Source organism: Sphaerodactylus townsendi, linkage group LG03 (genome assembly GCF_021028975.2).
Source record: "Sphaerodactylus townsendi isolate TG3544 linkage group LG03, MPM_Stown_v2.3, whole genome shotgun sequence".
Taxonomy (NCBI): Eukaryota; Metazoa; Chordata; class Lepidosauria; order Squamata; family Sphaerodactylidae; genus Sphaerodactylus; species Sphaerodactylus townsendi.
This window is the reverse complement of record NC_059427.1, coordinates 134,747,897-134,772,730: the sequence shown is the minus strand read 5'-3', so window position 1 is coordinate 134,772,730 and position 24,834 is coordinate 134,747,897. Positions and strand designations below refer to the sequence as shown.

At 42.7% G+C, this 24,834-nt stretch overlaps 2 protein-coding genes across 7 annotated transcripts in view; one reads left to right on the top strand and one right to left on the bottom strand.

Annotated features, from left to right (window-relative positions):
* ARSG (arylsulfatase G) overlaps positions 1-21,343 on the bottom strand; it is a 99,453-nt gene extending 78,110 nt beyond the window's left edge. For 5 of the 6 annotated variants that reach the window (XM_048491807.1, XM_048491810.1, XM_048491811.1 and 2 more), the window contains exon 1: positions 21,163-21,343. The gene's annotated coding sequence lies outside the window, so the exon portion shown is untranslated. Of the gene's footprint in view, positions 1-1,576; positions 1,788-21,162 lie in introns of those variants that run through there. The other variant, XM_048491809.1, reaches the window with a different exon arrangement.
* Positions 1,153-14,335, top strand: SLC16A6 (solute carrier family 16 member 6). Its single transcript, XM_048491815.1, has 6 exons — positions 1,153-1,676; positions 4,791-5,032; positions 6,322-6,465; positions 7,282-7,410; positions 9,272-10,099; positions 10,906-14,335. Exons 2-6 carry the CDS (start codon positions 4,798-4,800, stop codon positions 11,145-11,147), a joined length of 1,578 nt encoding a protein of 525 aa, XP_048347772.1. The 5' UTR covers positions 1,153-1,676; positions 4,791-4,797; the 3' UTR covers positions 11,148-14,335.
* Positions 21,344-24,834: the final 3,491 nt, after the last annotated feature.

The window sequence follows — 24,834 nt, the reverse complement described above, 5'->3', positions numbered from 1 at the left end:
CGCTTGCTTTCCAGCGCTATCATGGGCCGCACTGCGTGGCTACCACGCTTACACAGACGTACAGGAAAACAGCATTTTGCAAAATGCAGCCAGTCTTGCAGCTTGTATGAAAAAGTATTGGGGGGGGGGGGGCTGGTTTTGAGCTACTCAAATGCAGCGTCCCCCTCAAGCGGCAGGATTCTACGTTCTGCAGTTCGCCTTACATGACCTCACACCCGTCAGGCATTTCGCTACCCCCAGTGGGATTGACTGACCCACGCCGCCATCCCATCCCTGAGATCACAAATTCATGTCGCTAGACCAGAGGGAAGGAAGCCGGCGTAAAAGAAAGGCCTGTAGATAAGGACACATACGAAAGGAAGGCGAGAGACAGGCTGATGTGTTTGAGGGGCCACCCAGGAAGTAGGGGAGCGTACCCTGGTCGTTGGCACAGCAAAAGCGGTTCAGTTCCTCTGCTGCGGCGTTTTGGATGGGAGAAGGGGAAGGCTCTGGGCGGGGGAATCCTTGAGATGTAGCCCAACAAAGACCGCAATCCCAGAACACTTCCCAAGAAGTCCCGTTCTATTGTATTGTCGAAGGCTTTCACGGCCGGATTCAACTGGTTCTGGTGGGTTTTCCAGGCTGTGTGACCGTGGTCTGGTGGAAAACCCACCAGATCCCGTTGTATTCGTGATGAGAAGCTGGCTGAGGGCTGTAAGGGGGGGGATGTCCTTTTGAGCATCCAAATGGGCCAAATTGCCAACTTGCTTGCCAGAAGAAGGCCGTCTTTGCTGTAAGGGGCCCGCAGCTTCCCCATCTCTCGGTGTTTAGCGAAAGGTGCGCTGAAAGAGCCCACAAAGTCTTCCAAGAGGAAGGAGACGGGGGGTAACGTGGAAGAGGGGAAACGCGTGTCTCCTCAATTAAGCGACAAAGGATATACGGGAAAGGGACAGGTGGCGCGCCAAGAAGCGGACGCGACTGCAAAGAGCCTCCCGCTTCGGCCACATCCCCGCCGCTCGTGGCCAGCTCTCGCCTTCCCGCGCTTGCGCTCCCGCTGCCTCCCGGCGCGCACCCCGCATGGCTCTGCTCACCTCACCCCCTCCCCTTTGAGCGCGCGGAGGCCGCCGACTCTTTTTGCTGCAATTGCAAAGCCGGGCCCGGCGCGCACATGGGCGCTGCTGAGCTACAGCGCGCGCCGGGTCCGCCGGCAAAGACCGGCTCCAGCCGGTATAAAAAGCTGAGGTCGAGAGTAGGGAAACGGAGGAGACGGCAGTAGTTGCAAGCGTCGGGAAAGCGGCGAGCCTGGCAGGGAAGAGGCTGCAGGCGGAGAGCCGGGGGAAGGGGGCGCAGAGCGGGAGAGCGACCCTCCAAAACGCCGAGTTGGGCATGGGGCAGCCTGGGCTTCGGCAGCGCGAGCCTAGCGTGAGGTAGCAAGACAGCGCCTTGCTCCTCTGGCCCAGGACGGGGGTAGCGGGGAAGTCTCCCGAGCCTGCAGGCGCCACCTCTCCGCGAGGAGTCGGGGCTGGTTCCTTGGCTGGAGTTTTTAAGCGCGGGGGGTGTTGCGTGTTGCAGCCAACCCCCTCAGCATGTTACTGACCAGATCGTAGCCCAAAGCTGCGCTTCTCAGCGACTTGCGGGAGTCTTTTCTTCCTCATCTCTCTCCCCAAGTTGCAGTAGCAACACCTTCTACTGACTTGGTAAGTGATTTTTATCTTGGACACTGAAGTTTGGTTGCTTTGCTGCCATGGCCTTTCCCCCACTTTTCTTTTAAACGTTGTTTTTCTTCACCTGAAGAGCATCAGTGTCTGCTTGTTTTTAAAGTGCCGCAATTGGAAGCCGTCTGCACTGTGCGTTAAAGATGCACAAAGTGATGGAGAAATTCTTTCCCCATGAGTACTTCCTTCCCTGCAGCCAACATCAGAAAGTAGATAAGATTTCCCCTCTTGGTGAGGTTTAATTGGTCCACCCCTTTGGAAGATACCCCTCCCCAAAGGAACCTCCTCGCCTATATTCTCACCTATTTTCTTCTTCAAAAAGCTCCTTGAGAAGTACTTATTTAGTGCTCTAGACCTGTGCATCTCTGCATTCCTCAAAATGTGACAAGCAAGGCACGTTAATTGGATTGAGGGGAACTGCATGGTGCAACCTAGCCACCAAAAGTCTGATTTGAGAGAGTGCAGGTTTCGCAGACATCTGGACCTGATTCAGCAAAGCTTACGTGGCGTATTACTTAAACCCAGGTGCTCATGTTGCAACCAAATACTTCTTTAAGAAGCAATAGCAGCACCTTACAGGCACACTTTAAGTGCTTTGCTGACATGGAATACCTGAAGACCATTCACAGCATTGCACACTTTGCAGAAGTGTGCAAACTGGTATTACAGCCTGCCTAATGTAGCTGGGATAAAAGCAGGGATCTCTGGAACATTTCTGGGAAAGCTACATCTACAGACTGGTATATTACAGTACAGTAAACCTTTATTAGGCATAAATAATTCTGCATACAGTATGTTTGTATGATAAACAGCAATACAACGAGGAATCCAGTTCACCAAGTTAGGACAAATATGACTGGTATATTATAGAAACTACTATAATCAAGTATATTATAGAAACTACATCCCCACCCTTTCCTGACCCAAGTGAGGACAGGTCCCCTGTTTTTGGCAATACTAACACATTTTTGGGAAGCGTTCATTGAGGAGAACATTTTTAGCCGATTTAGAACAAGGTAGAACTATTGAAAAGTTTTATTAAACCTTATAATATTCTATGCAGCACTAGGCTGCCACTAAAGCACCCTGAAACACAAGTTCATCAGGGCAGAGGCTGCAAATAAGTACCTGCAAATTGCAGGCTTTACTAGAAAAAAAGTTGGTGCTAGCCAGTGCTTGCTTTGTGGCTAAATGATACGTATTATGCATATCTGCTTGGTATTGCAACAGCTCGGGCTGCGAGCATAGATGCATTTGATGAATGCAAAGAAAAAAGTTGTTCTTCAGTACATTTATTGTTAGTGAAGTTTGAAAGTGAACCTCCACTCTGAAGCCCTGACCCCATGTTTCAACCCTGTGGGATCAATTTGAAGAGACAACACTATGATTTCTGGTATGAAGCTCCTGGGAAGTATCTCCAAATATAGTTTCTGATTGGCATCAAATGTATTAACAATTTGCTATTCTCCCAAAACAAAAAGCCTAACTACTAGGTTAACTGCCACAACATGAGAATTTGTTTTTAGAAGAACACTGGAGTAATATGCAGAACATAATTTGCATGGTTACAAGAGTTCCATAGTAACTTGTCCAATACTAGAAGTTGAATATCTACATATCCCATCCTTCCTCAGAATGATGTATATAATTCTCATGTCCATTTAATATTTACAGTAACCCTGTAAGGTCGGCTTGGCTGAGAGAGTGACTTGGCCCTAGACTACCAAGCAAGCTTCCAAGCCACAGCAGAGATCTGAACTCTAGTCTGACTCCTTTTCTCTCACAAACATCACACAGGTTTTGTCGAAGGCTTTCATAGCCGGAACCATTCCCCACCCTGGGACATGGATAATATACCACACTAAACTTTCCCTTCTCACTTATACACAGTGAGAAACAGACTTTTCTCTGTGATACACCTCTGAAGATGCCAGCCACAGATGCAGGCGAAACGTTAGGAACAAAATCCACCAGACCACGGCCACACAGCCCGGAAAACCCTCCAGAACCAATCACACAGGTTGTTTGAGACAGCTCAGTTAAAGAGCGATTATTCTACTTCTTTCAAATCCCTATATTACAAAACAGAAGCACTCTGGAGAGGCAGAAAGACTGCAGCATATCTGCAGTGGACTGAATGATTACAACATGAAACCATCAGGAGAGTGGACATTTGTACCTGTACCCAGCCTGCCATTGCTCTGCTGGTGTTTTTGCCTGAAGGTGATGCAACAGCTTTTTAATAATTTCGTTCAAAGCACATTACTTTTCAGAAATGTCAGCAATGTGTAAACAGCTTAAAGTGTACAGATATTTCCAAGAACCACTAGAGGGCAATGAGCAAGACTATCCCAAAAATAAATCTGAACTATGTAAATAAATCTGATTGATAGATTGTTGCTCTGGAGTGAAGTAGGTAAAAACTCAGTGGAAGTTCCTTAAATGTAGACAGCCAGTCTTCATACAAAAAATCCAAAACAAGAACAATTAAAATCCTGTAGTTTACATAACTTTCCAGCTATGGGAAAAATATGTTAAACTGCCCAACATGCTTATGCTGTGGCAGGACTCCTATCTGGAAGTTAAACGGGCCAAGTTATTTCCAGAAGCCTCTTGATTTTCTATTAAGGTGTACAACAGGCAGCCCAAAACTGTGACTAAGAACATCTTTTTGCAGCATTTGGGTTAAGTCATGGGTTTTCCAGAAAATTGCCTCTTTCCACTGAATTTAAGTCAGATGACTGTTTTCTTAATTGCTCCTTCTTGAATTAAAACAGCTGGTTCTTATGATGAGATGCATTTTTCTGGTTCTTGTTTCAACTTGTCCACTGATCATAAAAGTAGAAACATCTGCTAGGGTACTATATTTAAGTCCAAAGACTCAGTCAGATGCTCCTTGCTTGCCAATACTCTATGTCCTATGAAAAGGCTGTTGTCACGCACTATAATTACATCTGCAACTCTAATCCCATTTAATAGTAAACAAGCCCCACTAAACTCAGAAGACATCCTTTCCAGCAGACATGTTTAGAACTGGATTTATGACACATTTTACAAGATGTCCTAATATTTTTCCCCTTACCTTCTTTATTCCAGATCAAAAATGACTGTCAAGGCTACAAGAATGTCATGCATCACTCCAAATATTTATGCTGAAGTGCCTGATGGAGGATGGGGCTGGATTGTGGCATTTGCTTTCTTCTTTATAGAAGCCCTGACATATGGCATCATCAAGTCTTTCGGAGTCTTCTTTACAGACTTGGTAGAAAACTTTGATGAAACAAATAGCAGGATATCATGGATAATCTCAATATGTGTATTTGTGCTAACTTTCACAGGTGGGTATGCAGCACATTCTGCATTTAAACTGTGTCTCTTAACAGTATGATTTTGAGCAAAGTTAGGGTATGCCTAAATCTCATTCCAGCGAGCTTAATGCCTTGCTATCCAAGACTTAGTGCTGTGTAGGTCAACTAAAATCTAACAGGATTGGAAACTATGCATGTGTAACATCCATATATTTCTTTTGACTAAAAAACTTACAGATCACTTGGGTCTGGAAACCCTAAAAAGAAAATTGGTCAAATTCTGGCTTTTATTTGAGACCCTATTTATATACCTAGCTCATTTTTTTCATACTCAGCTGCTTCTGCAGACTCACCTCCTTATGGGACTGGTGCGATGATTTATGGGACAGCTGTTTTGCATTAGTCACAAGTACAGGCATCTGCTGGCTCATATCATGAGACAAGTGCCACTTCAGGAATGATAAAGAGAATGAAAGGTGTAGAAAGGCAGGGACGAAGAACAGATGCACAGAAACAATATCAGAAGCACAGTAAAAGTGTTTTGGGGCACAGTGTTCTACTCATGAACCAATTGTGCAAGGGTAGTGTTGATTTCAAGTTCGGCTGGAACAGAAGTGGACCCTCCTTTTGGATTGTTGTTCTTAATGTTTGTCCCAAATCAGACAGCAATCTTTTCAGTTTAGGACAGCTTCTCTTTATAATGAAGGAGATATTGGAAAGAGATACCAGGACAATTAGGGCTTCTTTTTGACACAGAGTTGTTTTCTGATTTAATCCAGGTAGCCTCTTGGAAAGGCACTGCTTCTAATATCCTTCTTTAAAAGAAAATCTATTTCTCATAGGAATTAAATTTGAGTTCATTGACACAGGAAGAGGAAAATACCACTAACATGAAAGAAAGCACAGAACAACTACTTACTTTTAAATCACTGGCGCTGTTGTACTCGGTAGTGATCCAGATAATTTATTTATTACTTTACATTTATAACCTGCCCTCCCCAGAAAGGCTCAACAGTTTTCTTCATTCACGTTTCCTTCCCTTTTAATCCATCTTATTCTTGGGGAAGCAGGTAAATATCATAGGACTTTACTAATCTAACATATCTCTACAAAAGAAGAAAACTGCTGTTTGTGTTTTGTTTCCTTGAGATACCAGCAGGCATTTCCTTGCACAATTACACAAGTGGGTTTTACTAAACCCAAAAAAGCTTCTTCTCAAAAACCACTCAATTTATACAGCCCAAATTGGGAACTCTTTTTATAATTCTAAGCTAAGAAAAAACACAATAATGCCCATTCATATGTTCTATCTTCTGCAGCTCCCCTCTCTACAGTCCTGTCTAATCGCTTTGGTCACCGTTTGATTGTGATGATTGGAGGAGTACTAATCAGTACTGGAATGATTGCAAGCTCCTTTGCACACACAGTTGTTGGAATGTATCTCTTAATTGGCATAGTTTCAGGTGAGTTACATGGTTCCTCTTTTAGAAAAACTGCCAACTACGCTAATTTTGCAAGATAAACATTTAAGATTGGTAAAAGCCTAGGCACCTAGTAGCCAAGTGGTCTTAAAAAAATTAATTGGTTAATAATTCCTATAATCACAATAGACATAACACAATTTGTAATTTTCCCTCCCATTGGCAGTGTGCATTCTGATATTTTCGCATTAATAAATCTGCATCCCAATGATTTTAAAATCTCAGTTATTGATATTATTGAAAAGTGACCAGATGTGCTACGTATCAGGAAGGAGACCACAAATGGAAGTATGTAGTGGTAGATACTAGTGCAGTGGTGGCGAACCTATGGCACGGGTGCCAGAGGTGGCACTCAGAACCCTTTCTGTGGGCACACGTGAACAGAGTTCGTCATGTGGGGGGGGAATCACACACCCCACACACACATATCTAGGCTGGTCTGGGCCTTGGGAGTAAGCTCGGTTGCTGGCAATGGGGCTTGCTTCTGAGTAAGCCCTCCTAGAGTCATAATTCACCCGTTCGAAGTGTTGCACGGTTTCTTCACCAAGCTTACTCCTGAGTAACACACACCTCAAAGCCAAGTTAAATTGCCGTGTTGGCACTTTGCGATAAATAAGTGGGTTTTGGGTTGCAATTTGGGCACTCAGTCTCAAAAAGGTTTGCCATCACTGTACTAGTGTATGTAGAGTAAAATGCTTTAAATTACAAGGAAAATGAGAATTCTATGGGTCTTAATCCAATATCAGCATTTCCCAAACTCTTTCTTGCATTAATGGCATTTTTGGCATTTCTTCACAGGCTTTGGATACTGCCTCGCCTTTCTTCCAACTGTCACCATTCTGTCACAGTACTTTGACAAAAAGCGTTCATTAGTCACTGCAGTTGCTTCTACAGGAGAATGTTTTGCTGTCTTCTCTTTTGCACCAGGTACTGAAAAACACAATTCTTTAATTTCTCCACTGGTCACATACAGCTGGGCAGCCCCATCTAAGGGGCCAGGTTTCCACCACTGATTTCCACCAGTGGATTTTCCCCCTCCTCCCCTGGGTCATAAATCTAACATGCATCTACTTCTGCTTCTTTGACTTTATGGTGCAACCTTTCTATTTGGGCATTCTGTCAAACTTCCTCCCATCCATACTCATCTGGGTGTGGTTGTGGAAGCTCCCTAAGCCCATGTTTCCAGGTTACACGATTCCTGTGGCTCACTTTGCTCTTGATTATGACAAGCAGTTGGAATTGAGACCAACTCTGATTTTACAATACAATAGGATAAAACATGCTGAACACAGTCCATCCACTAGACAACACTAGTGCCAAAGATGTTTTTGCATTCTGTTCTGGAACTTGATGCTTCACATAATGCACTAATCATCTTTCCACACAGAAGTGGGTTAGGGGAGTAGTAGTTTGTCAAAGAACCATGGACAGCCCAATTCAGATGTGGGAGGGACCAAAAGGCCTTTTTAAGCAGTGGTGGGCCACACAGATGCATTTGCCCCCCCACACCAGCGTGTCTGGCAGCTCCATAGCTCCACCCCACAGCAAAACTGGAAGTGTTGCTACCATAGAGCCACACTGGTGTCCATGGACTCTGGCACAGAGTGTGTGTGGATTGGAGCTTTCCTGGGGGTGGGTTAGGCCGATTGTAGTCTGCTTCCAATCAGTGTTCCAGCCCAGGAACATCAGCCTCAGAGCCACCAGACTTTTGCCACACTTTTATGCAGCATAAGTAAGTTTTGGCTATGGGGCAATTTGGATGGTAGGTGAGTTTATCAAAGTACCCTCCTTTATGCGCCACCCAAAGCACCTGTAGAGGCTGTGCAGCCTCACCTTCGCCACGCCGTCCCAAGCTGTTTCCGCATTCTCTCCTCCCATCTGGATTGCACTGTAAATTTCTCAGAAACGTACAAGATACAGGCAAGACCATTAGAATGCATGTTCTTTTGTGAGCAACAGAGGTCACTCACCTGAGCACATGGGATTTTTTTGAAAGAGAGGTTAAACTCAAGGTAATTACAGTCTTACTTTTCCTTACAAGCATTCAGAAGAAACCTTGCAAAGGGAATCACCTTCCCTCATGCATGTACTGTCTAGTGGCGCTAACTTTTTTGGTTGTGATGGGCATAAATGCTTGGGGGCAGGGTGGGGGGCAACTCTGGCATTATTTTCACGATTTTTGCTTAGCAAAATGACCTGTTACAGTATCTGATAGGTTCCTGGTAATGATTTCTTCAAGCTAAGCAGTAACTCTACTTCCAAGAGTATAAAGCAGAGTCTGCCTGTAAAGATATTTGGTGTACATGTATATATAGACCACAGCATTCATCACCTATGAAACCCAAAACCTGGGGTCACGAATAGTTGCAACTCCTTTCTCCTAGTACTTTTCCATCCAAGAAAATAGCTTTTCTACAAAAGACTGCTTTGCTTTTTGTGACCATTTAACCGATTTTTTTTTTGTTAGGCTGATTCTGCATGGGCCAAAAACAGCAGTGTGAAAACAGTGTGAAAACAGTATAAACCCTTTTACACCTTTTTAAACACTTTCACACCGTTTTCACACTGCTGTTTTTGGTCCATGCGGAATCAACCTATGTCTTTCAGGTACTGCTGGCCTCCTATGTTATATAGGAGTGCGGAAAGTATAAGCTTACATTAACTCCGGGACAACTTTTACACATTTAGGCATATTATATTCCAAAATCTGAGCTCTGAAATATTGTTGAACTTTAGTGATTGCTGTTCCATTAATGAAGGATATGTATTGCTTTATTCCCTTCTGTAGCTATCACAGCTTTCAAAGAACACTTTGGCTGGAGAAGGGCCCTCCTATTCGTTGGTTCACTGCAGCTTGGAATCATTGCTTGTGGAGCATTGCTGCGACCCATCATAGTCAAAGCACAGGAAGAAGTGAAAGTATCACCAGCTGAAGAGCAGAGAGAGACCAAGTACATGCTTGAAAATGAGAAGACACGCACCTCAATAGATTCAATTGACTCAGGAGTTGAAGTAACTACCTCACCTAGCAACAAACACAGAGATGCCAAGTTAGAACTGAAAAGCGAAGAAGAACCAAAGGAAAACACAGAGGTGCTCATAGAAGCTAGTAGCATCCCTAACAAGGAACCAAAAATTCAACTCCTGGACTTCTCTGTGATGAAAGACTACAGCTTTATTTGCTATGCACTTTTTGGTTTATTTGCCACTCTGGGATTCTTTGCTCCTTCCTTATATATAATTCCCCTCAGTATGAGTCTTGGCATTGACAAAGATCTCTCTGCGTACATACTGTCAGCAATGGCAATTGCTGAAGTCTTCGGCAGAATCGGTGCCGGCTGGGTCCTCAACAAAAAGCCTATCCGAAAAATTTACATTGAACTCATCTGTGTCATTCTCCTAGATATTGCCCTCTTTGCTTTCCCTTTTGCTTATGAATTTTGGGGGCTAATGATGTGTAGCATCTTCTTTGGGTTCATGCTGGGAACTGTGGCAGGCACACATATTCCTATGTTGGCCGAAGACGACGTAGTTGGCATCGAAAAGATGTCTTCTGCTGCTGGAGTTTATGTATCTGTTCAAAGTTTGTCAGGATTGGCTGGACCACCTCTTGCAGGTAAAAACAAATATATGATTGAAATACCTTGGTGTTCTCTCATTATTAGTGCCTTGTTTAGTGTTAACAGAGTAGAATTAAATATGAGCATATAGAAAGTAAAAGTCACAAAGTGAGGCAGGTGCTTTCAAATGTCTTGGGTAAGCTGAAAGTACATGTATGACAAAAAGAAGAAGAAGAATTGAAGAGCTTCACAGCTGAAGTGCAAGAAGGAAATTCCACAGTATTTCAGAAGCTTGAGCTCAATAGGATGACATTCAACATGCATGTCCATTTTGCTGAAGTCAATGGGACATAGTTCCCACTACATGTTCAGCTTGTAATCGGGGGGAGGGGGGGATCTGCAGTTCATGGGGGACTGAACATGCATTTTGCAGGGACCCCCCCTCCCCCGAAGCTGTTCTTAGGGAATTGCTCTTTAACTTCCAGCCCAGCCCAAGCTTAGGGGTTTAGCAAAAGGGGTGATCAAGAAGTAAAACTGGGAAAATATTGTTTGTGCATCTTTGCTACCTTCTCAGTTCCCCACCACCACCATCACATTTCTCATTAAACTGTTTTTACACAAAGTCCCTAATCTGCTTTTATTTTTTTAATTTGGGGAAGTAATGTTTAAGATTTCAACAGCGAGAGCCATGAAGAGATAAACCTGAAAAGGAAGTCAGCGCAGACACATCTCCTTGGGAGCACAGCCTGTAGTTTTAGAAATTCTTAACAAACGGCATTTCTAGCAGGCTGTACAAAGCAATACATACAGGTCAAAGTGAAAGTAAGGTTTTAATATATGTTCACTGTTTCTCTTAACACAGGTATGCTAGTGGATAACACAAAGAACTACAGATCTGCATTCTACTCTTGTGCCGTTGGCATGCTGTTGGCTGCTGTGTTCCTTTCTTTGGTGAGGCCTTGCAAGAAAATGCAGTGTCAAAGGAAGAAGCAGCCAGCTGATGAGACTGTTTCAGAATTTTTACATGACGTACCAGATGACTTTATAGAACCTGACCTTGGAAAACGTGAGGATTCTGTGGGAGGCTGTGACAGCATGGCCTGAGTAGAAAATATATGTGTTAACAGACTCGGGGAGGGAGGCAAAGTCAGCTCTGATCTGCCTTCTAAAAACTATATGTTAAAGGGAATGCAAAATCTCAAATGTGAACAGATGCTGTCAATCCTTTCAAAAAGATCAAGTATCTTTACATAGCTTTTGGAAACACATGGGATGCTCAATTTCATGGACTGACCGTACAAAAGCACTCCTATCCAGCATGAAGATGTGGTTCAAATTCCTAACAAGCAATAGACAATTTATAAAAACAAGCAAGCAAAAAAGAAACAAAAAAAACTTGTGGGGTGGACACATTTATTTTTAAGGAAAAGGCAAATATTGGCCATGTAACTTCAATGGTCATTTTACCATTTTCCTATTCCCTGCTAGCATCTTTCACTAGAAACCTTTGCTCCATAAGTAAAAAGTGGAAGATAGTTTATCTGGTAAAACCAACTAATTCTGAATTTTAAAGGTTTGCTTACCAGGTAAAATTTACTTTTAAAAAATATTAATTTTATTAGAGCTAAAGAGGGTTGGCCTGAGTAATATCCTCAGACAACAAGTAGAGGGGTTTATTTTTTAAAAACTCACTTGAATTTTATAAATGCTGGGAAGTTGGAGGTTACCACTTTTATTTTTATGGCCAGTTATTATTGCAGATACTTCATTACAAGATACTTTCATTCCAGTTTTAAAAACATTAGGATTTTACTACTTTTTGGTCACCAGAAAAATCAATATGATTTATCATTTTTTAATTTAAACTAGTATTTATTAAGTTGTTCTAAGTGTATTACAGGGTGACTGTTAGGGCAAATGTATTTTTCTTTAAATCCTCCACAATATTTTCATTGCCTGTATTCTATTATGTAAACAAGTCATTGGTTACAGTGAACATGTTTTTTTCTGTTAAAATATAATTTTAAGGCAACTTATGCTGGAAAAAAATATAGTCTGGACCATAGTTCTCAAACTGCAGGACTCCAGCCCCAACTAGGGGAATCCTATATGGTTCTGAGCATAGTTCCTCATTCCAGTAGAGATTTTAGGCTTTGTATTTACTTAGGATTATAGATGTAGTGAAAATAAAGCCTATGCTTAAATGTTGCGTAAGAGAACATTCAGGATAGAATTCAATTCACTGGATCTTTTAATAAGTTTCAATCAGAACTTTGGTTTGTCATAAAGGATCGGATTCTATTGATTTGTTGGAGGGGAGGGGCAGGGAGCATCTAGTGCTTGTATTAGTGGAGAAAGTAGGTATGATTCAGCCTCTGTGATTCAGACCAATTCTTAAATTTGCTTTTTCTTATGGGGGAACATACAGGGTTGCCAAGAATTCAAACAGGAGACACTACTTGTGTGAAATAGCACCTTCATGTGGGAAACTAATGGCCCTTTGCCACTGGTATCAGTTACCCTTCTCTAACATGTGTTATAACAAGAATAGCAAGGCCTACAGAGAGCCACTCTTTCATACAGTCTATGATTCCCACAAGGCAATGAACATGCCAACAGCCCCACCAGTGTTCAATTGCGGGCAAAATGTATGAACTGGGTACTGACATCTCTTAACATGCACAACAGTAGTGCTAATCTCTATATTTGAATAAATCAGCGTAATTACTGTAGCAAACAGAAACCAGCAAAGAGTGAGCAGTTTGAGTATATAAGTAAAGCTGTTTCCTGTTTGCTGGGGGATATAAATCCAAACTCCTCCTCCTCTTCTTCTTCTTCACACTTGCTTCAGAGAGAGACGAACTGAGCTAGATGGATGGGACTTTTCTCCAGATTTTGGTCAATTATATGAAAAGAAAGGGAATTTTTGAAAGATGGCAACCCTGGCTGTTCACTTGCAACAGATAATTACCAATGAAGACATGAACTTGCTCACTTTTCTTTTATGCATTCTATTTTTGTCAATAGACAACTCAGGGGGACAGAAAATGTTTTAAAAGGTATTTTTTAGTTCTGAGTACATGTAGTACAAGTGAACAAGTTTCTCCATGTTTCAGTGGGAGTGGCACCGCATGCTGATTGCGCTGTTAGAGTGTGTACGTATTATGAGGGACAATCTGGTTTGCAATGTAGGCTTTTGTCCAAGGCTTCCTCTGCAAGGTTTTTTAAAATTTTTGTTAATGCAACCTGCTGGTACCTGAATGCATTACACTGAATCCTTGCAGTTTAATTACGCTTAGGATTTCTGGCTGTCACCCCAACACATGTATGGGGATGCTTGTTGCTTTTCAGTGGTGCATACACTTTAATTAAGTGTCCTTAATGTCAAAGTCAGTGATTACAAGTATACTTATTTGGAAGCATGTTCAGCTGAAGTCATTTCCATCCAGGGCTTTTAAGATGTCCAAAGCACCAGAAAAGGTGAAAGTGGCTTTAGCAATCTGTAGTCCCTCACTGCTTGAGAACAGAACCTTTGATACTTACCATGAGAGCTGCTCTGAGGTAAGGAGGGCATCTTGATCTTGGGTGATTCCCACTGGCTATTCAGGGATTCGAATGGAAATCTCTCAAGGTCAAGATACCCTCCTCAGAGCAAGAACTATGGAGATAATGTTGCAGTTTAGTGTTCTTTGTATACCTTCAGCACTTTATCACCTACAGTAGAACCTTGATACATTGCAACAGTGACTGGAAGACATCCACCACCTTCTCCAGAGGTAGCTGGCTTTTCTTCCACTGAACCGATAAGTAAATTAACAAGCATGAGACAGTGTTCCCAAAATTGTGTGGATTATTTATTTATTTGACAAAACTTTATTCACCATTATACCTCTAGCAAAGCAGTAAATATACTGTACATGTTAACTGCAAAAATTAGTCTCAGTAAAACAAGACAGTATTTTTTTTTACTACTATGGCTGTACTGAAGATATTACAGTGAGGAGCTACATGCAAAATATACCTGTCCTGCAGATTAACAAGGTTCTACTGTAAAATTTTTTACAACAATTTCCAATACTAAATAATAATGTATATAACTGACTGCACAATATTACTATTTATGTACATACCACATCAGCATGACCAGGAATGTGTGTGTCTGTGCACAAAAGACCCAAAACCAGGATTAAACAAGGTCACAGCAGAATTTCTGGATTGTTCTGTACTGTAATTAGTAAACTCTAAAAGTGCTACCAAACAGAGTTTTGCAATAAACTTTTTTAAAGAAAAGACTTCATATTTCTGTTTTAATATTTAATTCTAATCTTCTAGTTCACCTTTTAGCAATGACCGTAATACTCAGACACCATGTACCAGTATTTCACAAATCTAGAATACTACTGGGGGGAGGGCTCCACTGGGGGGAGGGGGGTTCCCCAGGGGATTGTAGGGTGAGAGCCATCTCTATTAGCGGTTCATAAAATCCAACCCGTGAAAACTAGCTGATTAGATAAATGCACATTATATTCTTTTCTTTATCTCAACTGTGAAAGTTTTAATTTTATAACTGGCAGTCATAAATTCTACCACAGATGATAATCCTGCTCTTTTTCATGGTCTCTTAGCATGTAGTCATGTGACAAACAGGCCATGTGTATATTCACCATAGCAAAATAGACATGTTGCTATGTAGGTTGCCTTCAAATATCAGTGCTGGATAACAACTACAGCGGTCTTGGGTTTAATTATTACATTGTAGTTCTTGTGGAGAAGAATACTCTTTGTGGATGGCATCTAGGAATGCCATCCACAAAAAGTATGTTCCTCTACAAGAACTACAATGAAGTGGAAATTCTTGCTGTACAGAACCTGTCTTCTCAACTGAGGAATGAGGGATACCTTCAAGTGCAGGAACTCCATGGGTACAATACAACATATGCAAAACTCTGGTATGATAAGGGGGGGGGGGGATCCTACAAACTGCAAGCAGAAGACTTTCAGTAACACAGATCTTTCCTGCCTCCTCCTTTCCCCAAAAGTCAGTGCAGGGGTCACAAGGCAATGAGAAGGGGAAACAGAAAAGTTATCCCTTCTATTGGGTTTTCCTAACACTAATAAGACTTTGTAGATGGAGTTTTGGGAAATATCATCTAATTCTTCTCACTATCTTGCCCAGTGACATTTACTTCACAACATTCCCATGACTACCAGCATTAGGCATTTAGAGGTCTTAAAGGCTGCTGGAGGAAAGGAAGGCAGGAAAAATCTACACGTGTCAACATATTTGTGCTTACAGGATTCAACACAATGTCTTCAAACTTTTTTTTTGTATAACAGCTCTACAGTTAATAACATGATACTACAAAGTTTAAGTACTTTCTAGTTTGGATAAAATGGGGGTCAGGGCATAAAACATGGAAACACATTGAAAATCTTCCTTTCAAATAATCCTATTTACTCTGCTAGATACACCCAATGGAAGGACGCACCTTTAATGATTTGACTGGCTGGCTGGCCTTGATCAAGTCATATACACTATTCCCATACTCAAGTATCTCATCTCCAGAACAAGAATGAACTTACATCACTGGCTTGCACTTTGGAAAGGAGATAAACTTTTAACAGTGTTTTAATATAGCAACCAAAAGTCTCTCTGTAGGAATACACCTCCTCCCTCTGAAATGAACAAGGAGTGTGTGACTCCATACATGCACCAAAGCCTCATGTAAGCATTGGAGCACAGATAAAAACTTCCCTGCATTATAAGAAGCTTTTATAATTACAGAAGGGTAGCCATGTTAGCCTGCTGCAGCAAAACAAAACAGGAACTAACAAGTTTTTTTTCCTAGCTGAAATTTTCTTGGACTCACTACGCAGACATAAACAAGAATATGAAGGGGATAAAAAGTTTTAAACAGAGAAGGCAATAAAATTCAAGAGCTATAAAGCAAGATGTAATGATGTAAAGTCCAAATGTAATGACAAAAATACAGAGACCATTCATAATAGCAGTAATTAGTTACATAGCGTTATTTCCTTAATTTTGCTAAGCTAATTACTGGTAGAGGTCTCCAATGCATACATAAGGCTTTTGCATATGCATGGGCATCTATACTCATTTTAAGAAAAGGAAGCAAGATCTACTCATGCACAGATATTTATTTTATTTATTTTTATTTATTCTTTCGATTTATAAACCGCCCCATCCCCTAGGAGCTCTGGGCGGTATACAACATTCACACATACAATTAATTAAAATCAATAACAGACAATATAATACTAAAATCCGTTAAAATCTACTTAAAACAGCGGTTAATATCACAGTGACAGGCGCCCTATAATCCAATTCATTAAGATCGCCCCAACAAAAAGAAGAGGGAGGGGCCAGGCTCCTCTCTAGGAGGATGGTAAGGTGGTAAAGTGCATAAGATGGTAGGTGCAAAAAACAAGGGGGGAGGGGGAAGGGGGCGCCACTCAGCGACTGGACACTCCAAAGGCCCGGCGGAACAACTCGGTCTTACAGGCCCTGCGGAACTCACCAAGGTCCCGCAGGGCCCGGACAGTTGGAGGAAGAGTGTTCCACCAGGCCGGGGCCGGGGCCGTAAAGGTCCTGGCCCGTGTGGAGGCCAGCCGCATCATTGAGGGGCCAGGAACCACCAGCAAATTGGCCTCTGCTGAACGCAGAGGCCGAGTAGGGGCATATGGTATTTTACTATTGGAAGAAACCAAAAGGGCTTGGGGCAGTGGATGCTAGACTGCTCAGTCAGAATGTAAAAATGTATAGTCACAGTCATAAAAAATATTCAGGAATATCTGCTTTGTGTTTTTTAAAGTACTCCATTCAATCCTTTGGAAGTTATCCCTTAAAAACCATAACATAATGCACATTCTACTTTTAGATCTTCATTTTAAAAACTGACGCAGGCAGCAAATCTTATTATACAGACATAAAAGTGGGAAGGAGAAGAGATAAAGAACACTTTTGTGTTCACTGCAAAAAGGATTCCGAGCATGTTTCCTTGACCAAAAATTATTTTCTGGTGTACATTTTCAGTGTCTATAGGATATCAAGCAGGACACAAAGGGATGGGTTGTTGTTGTTTTAAAAAAGAATGCATAGTTCCCTCTATAGAAGACAGATCAACAACTAGAAATATAAGTAGTGTTCTTTTTAAATAGGAAAAGCCCCTCCTCCCACACATCTACCTTGTACATTCTCAGGGGCTGTTCTGAAGCTGACAGAATCCTAGAAGAGTTCCCCTTGCTTTGCTATGGCAGAAAGCTCTTAGGTATTTTCTGGGGGAATGGGGAATGGTTTCTAGCTGATTCCAAAAAGAGCAGGCCTATGCTGAAACCCCAACATGATATCCAACATCTGGTTCATTAGGGCAAGGGCATCGAAGGCAGTGGTTCCCAACCTTTTTTCACTTGTTTACCCCTTGGTAACCCATTTTCCTAAAACTGTACCCTATTTTTGCAAACTCATTATGAAAGTTTTTCATGAACCCCCAAACGCACTGGTGCACACCCCTGGAGGTATGAGAACCCCAAGATGGGAACCACTGGTCTAAGGCAATTGAAGTCACACACTCTTAATAAGAGGGCAGTATGATGAAACAGCCCAGGATTAACACCTCAGATTTGCATTTGGTTCTACTGTGCAGAAGCTTAAGTACACATAGCTGGAAGAAGAGCTAAACCTTAATGCCATACATTCTACATAAATCAATCAGGAACCAGTTCTTCCCAATTCTATACTCAGCAAATCACCAAGAACAGGTTCCTACATGACTCTTTCCACAGGGGAACAGGGAGAGAAATATATTGTAGGTGTAGATACAATCCCATGTGGCTTCCCTGATAAGTCTGGACTGGAGCAAACACAGCTCTGGAAGTCACTAAAATAAATTTCCTTCCAGAATCATCAGTCCACAGATCATTTTGGGGAGTCTAACCTCACACAGGTTAGAATCTCCATTTATCCATGAGCAAAAGAAATCCGAGCACACTAGTTGATAAGAGTATGTCTAATGATAACCAATCTGAATGAATATCCCATTAATGTTCAGTTATGTTTCATTGAAATCCAATGGCACTAACTTCCAAGCAAACAGGTTCGTGATTGCCATGTTAAGCATTCAAGCAGAAATCATGCAATACAGAGATTCACACACAAGGCACACTGTCCACGCCTCTCACCTTCTGGATTAGTGTAACAGCTGATAACATCGTGCAAGAGACAAGATAGGGTTAATATAGGGAGAGGAAACTGCATTCTCACACACAACAGGGAGGACAATATCCTGAAACACCAGAAAGGGAGAATCAAAGGATAGAGAACAAGAGGTGGGGAGGTGGGCACCCTAGACCTTGCCCATGTCCATGATGACATGGGCGGGGTCCAGGGCAGTGGGGGCGGGGCCTGGGGGCACCAGGGGGTGGGGCCTGGGGGGCAGAGCTTGGGAGACAATTTGTCTCCAGGCGCCATTTACCCCTGGTACGCCTCTGCTAATATGGGTACAGAAATGAAAGAATTTTTAAAAAGGAATAATGGAGAGGGAACTAAAGTAATTAAAAAAAACTTCCTGACATGGAAAAAGAGAAGTCTCCTCATTCTCTCCTAGCACTCAAATGGAGTCAGCCGATAAAACCAGAGCTGTAGTAATTAGAGTGTGAATAAGCACAGCAGAGAATGAGATTCAAATCCCCACTCACTGGATGATCTTGGACTAATCGTTCAGTCTACCTCAGGGGTAGGGAACCTGCGGCTCTCCGGATGTTCAGGAACTACAATTCCCATCAGCCTCTGTGAGCATGGCCAATTAGCCATGCTGGTAGGGGCTGATGGGAATTGTAGTTCCTGAACATCTAGAGAGCTGCAGGTTCCCTACCCCTGGTCTACCTCAAAGGGATAAAAAGGTCCAGGGACCATTCATGCCACCCTGAGAACTTTGGAAAAGAAATGGGATAAAACTTAATAAATAAAACCAATTGAGCAGCAATAGGTTTAGTACAAAGAAAGTATTTCTTCACACTGTGAAATTAGCGTCTGGAATGTAGTCTCAAGATATGGATTAGGCAGCTTTAAAATGAGATTAGATCAAGTCACGGAAGGTATTAATAGCTAACAGCCATGGCAGCTAAATGTAGGGATCTGTTGCTTTCATACCACACATTAGCATCTGGCTGGCCTGAGTCGGAAACAGCACACTGGACTTGATTAACTGTTGGTCTGATCCAGCCAGTTCTGGTCAACATCAGGTTCGCCTCTTCTAATAAAAGATCAAAAGAAGAAACCAAGTGGAGCACAACAGAGGCAGCAGAGTCACTTCCAAACCGTTTGGATTTGTACAGAAAGAGTCTCACAGGCAGTATGGCCACTCACTTTACCTGAGACATGGACCACCTGTTCCAGAGTTTTCCCACCCAGCCCACAACGGGGAACTGCCATGTGGGACTATCAGTCCACCCCTGAAGATTCTGTACTTGCTCCCCACATCATATTAGATTCCACATTAGAGAAAGCAGATTGTCATCTTGCTTTACTAGTCTTCTACCAACCAAAGGAATAAAATGTGCTTTAAGTGTGTTGTGTGGGTTACATATTCCAGGATCCATGGTCCATATCTGTGCACAGCTTACTCTTATGCATCTTTAGAAGAAGAGTTGGTTTTTATACCCTGGTTTTCCCTACTACCCTTTCCCCCCCAAATAAGACAGGGTCTTATATTATTTTTTTGCTCCAAAAGATGCGTTAGGGCTTATTTTCAGGGGATTTTTTTTCATTATTTTGCACCCCCCACGTGACCAGATCAGCTGCACCAGGGAATCTGTAATTAAAGCTTATTTTTGGAGTAGGGTTTATATTTCAAGCATCCTCCAAAAATCCAAAAAAAAAATCATGCTAGGGCTTATTTTGGGGGTAGGTCTTATTTTTGGGGAAACAGGGTATTAAGGAATCTCAAAGCAACTTACAATCACCTTCCTTTCCCCACAGCAGACTCCTCGTGAGGTAGGTGGGGCTGAGGGAGTGCTGAGAGAACTGTGTTTAGCCCAAGGTCAGCCCAAGGGCTTCATGTGCAGGAGTGGGGAATCAAACCTGATTCACCAGATCAGAGTCTATCGCTCAGAAGCAAGCCTCACTGCAGTCAATGTCAGACTTATAAATAAACAGAAAGGACAATGTCACATTAAGTGCTGTCACACTTAGTGCGGCAGTATCTTCCCTTTAAATGATGCCTTTCTTGTTGAGAAAGGAGATACAATGCGAACAAACAGCTCTGCAACACGGATTAGCTGCCACATTAAGAACATCTATAGCCGGCCCCGAGAATCTGGTCTTCCATCCGGCAGCCTGCATTCGGAAGTGCGGGAGACCAAGCGCCAGGCTTCATTCGCTACCCTCTCCCTTCCGTCCCCGGAGAGAACCCTTTCAGATGCGCCCCGGCGCGTCCTCCTCCTCTACCATTTGAAGGCCACTCAAAAATGCAACTCGCAGGAGGAAACGAATACTAAGCCAAGGACTTGGCGGGAACGGCCTTCTCGGTGTTTGCTCCTCCTCTGGGAGGGCCTGGCGCATTCGGTCCCTAACTCTTCAGCCGGAGAAAAGAATGGCTGCCTTGTCAGGCCGTGCTCAAGGTCTCCACGACGCCATCGTCCTCCCCTCCCCTCCTGCACCCTTCACTGCAGAACAAGTAGCAAATTGGCCACTACTGAATGCCCCCCCCCCCCCGCTTCCCTCCAGTTAGTGCTTGCAGTGATTACGGTCCCGTTAAACTTTGAAGAACTTTTATTGCCGCGCCGAGTAAGCGTGTATTGCTATTATCGGACAGAATCTGCTGCAACAAGCAGGACAAAAAGGTATGCCTTTTTATCTTTTGATGTCTCGCACGCCCCCGCAATCCGGTCACATCCGTTGCAAAACAGTAACCTCGGGGAGTCCGCAAACTGCGACACCTCCTTTGGGATTTAGGGCCATTCTGGCATCTGAGCCCTTCCTACATTTGGATAGCTGGATTGGTTCACCCAGTGGTTACCACCTGCCCCACCCCCACCCGCAAGATAAAGGAGGAGGGGGGGGGGGAACTGTCCTACAGGCGAAAATAATTGATTCACTCACTGGTTTGTGCCGCTTGGAAAGCGCTGGGCCACTGCCGCTTGCAACCAAATTAAGGTTAAGGTACCGTGCGAGCCCCGCCACGCTCCACCCCTTCTCGGGGGGCTGGGTCCCACATGCAAGCCCCGGCTCTTTGCTCGCACGTAGAGTGGAAGAAGCGACCTCGAGGATCCTCCCTCAGCGACGGTAACCGAGCAGCGAACGAGGGCTAGAGGCAGGGCGGAAGCTTCCTGAATTTTCCTGACCCCTACCTGGTTGAAAATGGATGACAATCGCGGATGAAAACTAAATTTCTAAGGGCCTTTTCCTCGGAGTAAGCACCACTGAATTAAATGAGTTACTTCTGAGTAGATCAGCTTACATTCCTCCTGAGGAGTCTCAGGTTGCTCCATTGAAACCAATATAGTTGGACCTATCTGATCTGACCAACTAGCAGATCTGTCACTATGTGAATATGAAAATTACGGTATTTAGACAGTGAGACCCACATACTTCTTTACAAATCAGAGACTTCTGAAAAGTAGCAGTGGTGATTAAAAGCCATGTTGGAAAACTCAAAGTTGTGTTGCTAGGCTCACACACCTTCTCATTCTCCTCTGGCAGTGGCAAAATCAGTTACAATATTACAATAACAATACTTTTTTCTCCCCAAACATTCTGCCTTAAACAGATTTTCTGCAGAGAAGCCTGTACTGAAAAGAAAGCAACAAGCAGGACATATGATCTTTTAAACTTCTGGCTGATCATAATTCCTATTCTAGACTGTGTACCAAACTAGTTCAGCGTGATCTGAGTTCATAACTTCCCTACCAAACTGGTATAAAAAGAACCACAAAATCAAAATACCTCTAAAACTTTTTTCACAACTCATCTCCGACCATACCTACACTTTGAATTGTAAACCTAGTAAAATGTTAAACTTTCTCTTCTGAAATCAGAAATGATGCTCCCATTCACTACGTTTACGAAGTTTCCAGGTCATAGATGGTTTTCAGAGTCTTAAACTCTAATCTTAGAAATCAACCACAGTTTATTTCCACAGTCTTCGGGGAGGAGGTAGACTGCTATTGTGAATCCCTGTAATGTTCACTGGTGATAGTTTCTGAAGGGCAGAAGTAATAAGTTTATTGTTTACAGCCATGTAATTGAGGGTATTGCTTATGGTCTTCTATATGACACTGCTAGGTATTGCTCATGATATAAGTGGCAGGTTAACATTGCAACTGATACCACACGTACATATTTGCTATACTTATGGAAACAGAAGGTACAGTTTCTGCATTGTTCTCTACTGCCTGTACAGTCCCTCAAGGGATACATAACATGAGAGAAAGCTTGTCAACACAGGCGCACCATGGGTAAATTGTCTCCAGGATGCCCCCCCAGGCTCTGCCCCACCACCCCCGACTCTGCCCCCTGATGCCCCCAGGCTCCACCCCCCACTGACCTTGACCCCGCCCATGTCACCATGGACATGGGCAAGGTCTAGGGTACCCACCTGCCCTCCCCCTGCCGGCTGGGCTCCTAGTCAGCAGCCTGCAGTATCTTCTGACTGGGGAGGGGAGGAAGGGAGGGGGGAGTCCGGGGGGGGGTTGAGGATTCTTGGAGGCAGCAGGAAGTCCTGCTGCCTCATCGTTTTTGCGTGCCTCGATTGACACGGATAGGTTGAGGCACGCAAAAACGATGAAGCAGCAGGACTTCCTGGTCACATGGGGGGGGCAATTTTGCGCCCCCATGTGACCAGAAGAGTGGCGCCCGGGGACAAGGGGTACCCCTTGTCCCTAGGTAGATATGCCACTGCTTGTCAAGACCAATGAATCCTAACAACCATGTCAAAGTACTACACCATAGAGTTCCTCAGTACTCCAGGTCATTCTCCATCCATTTCAACCCACCAAAACTTTCCCTTATATTTCTAGAAGTAGAGACCCTACTAAGCAAAAAGGCAATTACAAAACTACCTCCAAACAAGCAAGACACAGGTTTTACTCAGGGTACTTCTTGATTGAAAAGAAGGGGGAGGATACTGGACCTGGGGAACCTAAACAAGTTTCTTGTTGATAGACAAAGAGCTCAGAATGTTACCTATTTCAGACATCCGTCCTTTACTATGTCTAGGTGTATGGTTTGTGAAGCTAGACTTATTAGATACCCATTTCCACATAAGAATCAGGCCAATATCCAGAAATACCTTTAATTTAAATGTGACAGCCTCTTTCTGCAATATACTATCCAAACATTTGGACTAGCTACCACCCTCACAGTGTTCACCAAGGTCATAGCAGTGCTGATAGCTTACCTGCATAGATCTACCTGTACCAAGACATCTTGTCTATTGTACAAGATTCCAAGGTGAAATGCTTATTACATGTCCAACTGACACTGAATATCTGATAGGGATACTGGTTAGGAATCAGCTCCAAAAAGTTCAGACTAGAATTTACCCACTGGGTGTCCTTCATAGGAGCAATTCTAGAGTCCTCCATGGCCAAGGCCTTTCCATGCCCAGACAGAGTCCTAGCAGTTGGCTCCTCCAGCTCCAACCCGCTACTGCAAATCAGTTTCTCAGAGATTATCCACTTTCTTCTCAACATGCATGGAACTGATTCCCAGGAGCCAGGAGAACATTGGCAAAGGAATGAACCACATCATAAGAATGGTGACTCCCAAAATTACTGGAACAGAATGGTTAGTAGACATGCATTCATAGTGCTGAGAGTATCAGAAAGGGATGATGTGATAGCAGCAGGTTCCGACAGATGTTGGAAGTGTGGAGAAGTTAGCACTTTAAATAATCAGAGGTGGACATATTAGAGGACAAATATTTTTTGGCAACAGATTCATAGGGAAGATCTTAAGAGATAAGTTGGAGATGAAACCAGAAATGTATCTGTTAGGAATTATTGATGAAAAAAAAGCAAAATATTGTTCTGTTCTGAGATTTTTTCTACAGCAGCAAGAATCACCTGGGCAAGAAATTGGAAGTCTTCAAACTACCATCGGTAAAAGAATGGCAAGTAAAAGTCATAGAATTTGTTAGAACGGCTAAACTGATGGGTTATGTTTTATGTAAACCTAATAAGGAATTTAAACTGTAATGGAAAGAATGGATAGATTACATAGTATAAGATTATAGGAATTTTATTGTAGTTGGATAGGGCAGGAAATAAATAAATAAATAAATAAATAAATAAATGTATAAATGTTATAGTTAGATAGATTGTAGAAACTAGGTGAAGGTAACTGAAGTTGAGAACTCTGGACTTCTGTTGTTTATGGATTATGTTCCTTTTCTCTTTTCATGGTGATGTTAACCAATATTACTGTATAATTAATATTGTTATATAGTTATATTGTGATAAGCATAATGGTTGACTAATTGTATATGGTATTTTTTATGTCAATAAAGGTATGGAAACATTACAAAACTCCACTGGGGGGTCACTGTAAGTCAGCTGCAACGTGACAATACTTGACACACACATAATAGGTAGATATACAAATGTCCTGTGAGACAAATATGTAACAACAGAGAAGTTGTTTGCCGCCCTGAGCCCTGTTGAGAAGGGCGGGATATAAATAAATAAAAGTATAAATAAAAAAATAAGTATAAACAATCACAGTTTTGGAAACCAAATCCTAAAAATGTTCGAAGTAATCCTGAAGTAATGACGC

Bases quoted from the DNA above. Each gene is read 5' to 3' on its own strand.
- SLC16A6 (XM_048491815.1), top strand. From the start codon at position 4,798: ATGACTGTCAAGGCTACAAGAATGTCATGCATCACTCCAAATATTTAT. The intron at 5,033-6,321 runs GTGGGTATGCAG...TATCTTCTGCAG, and splicing joins ATTTGTGCTAACTTTCACAG to CTCCCCTCTCTACAGTCCTG. The intron at 7,411-9,271 runs GTACTGAAAAAC...TCCCTTCTGTAG, and splicing joins TGTCTTCTCTTTTGCACCAG to CTATCACAGCTTTCAAAGAA.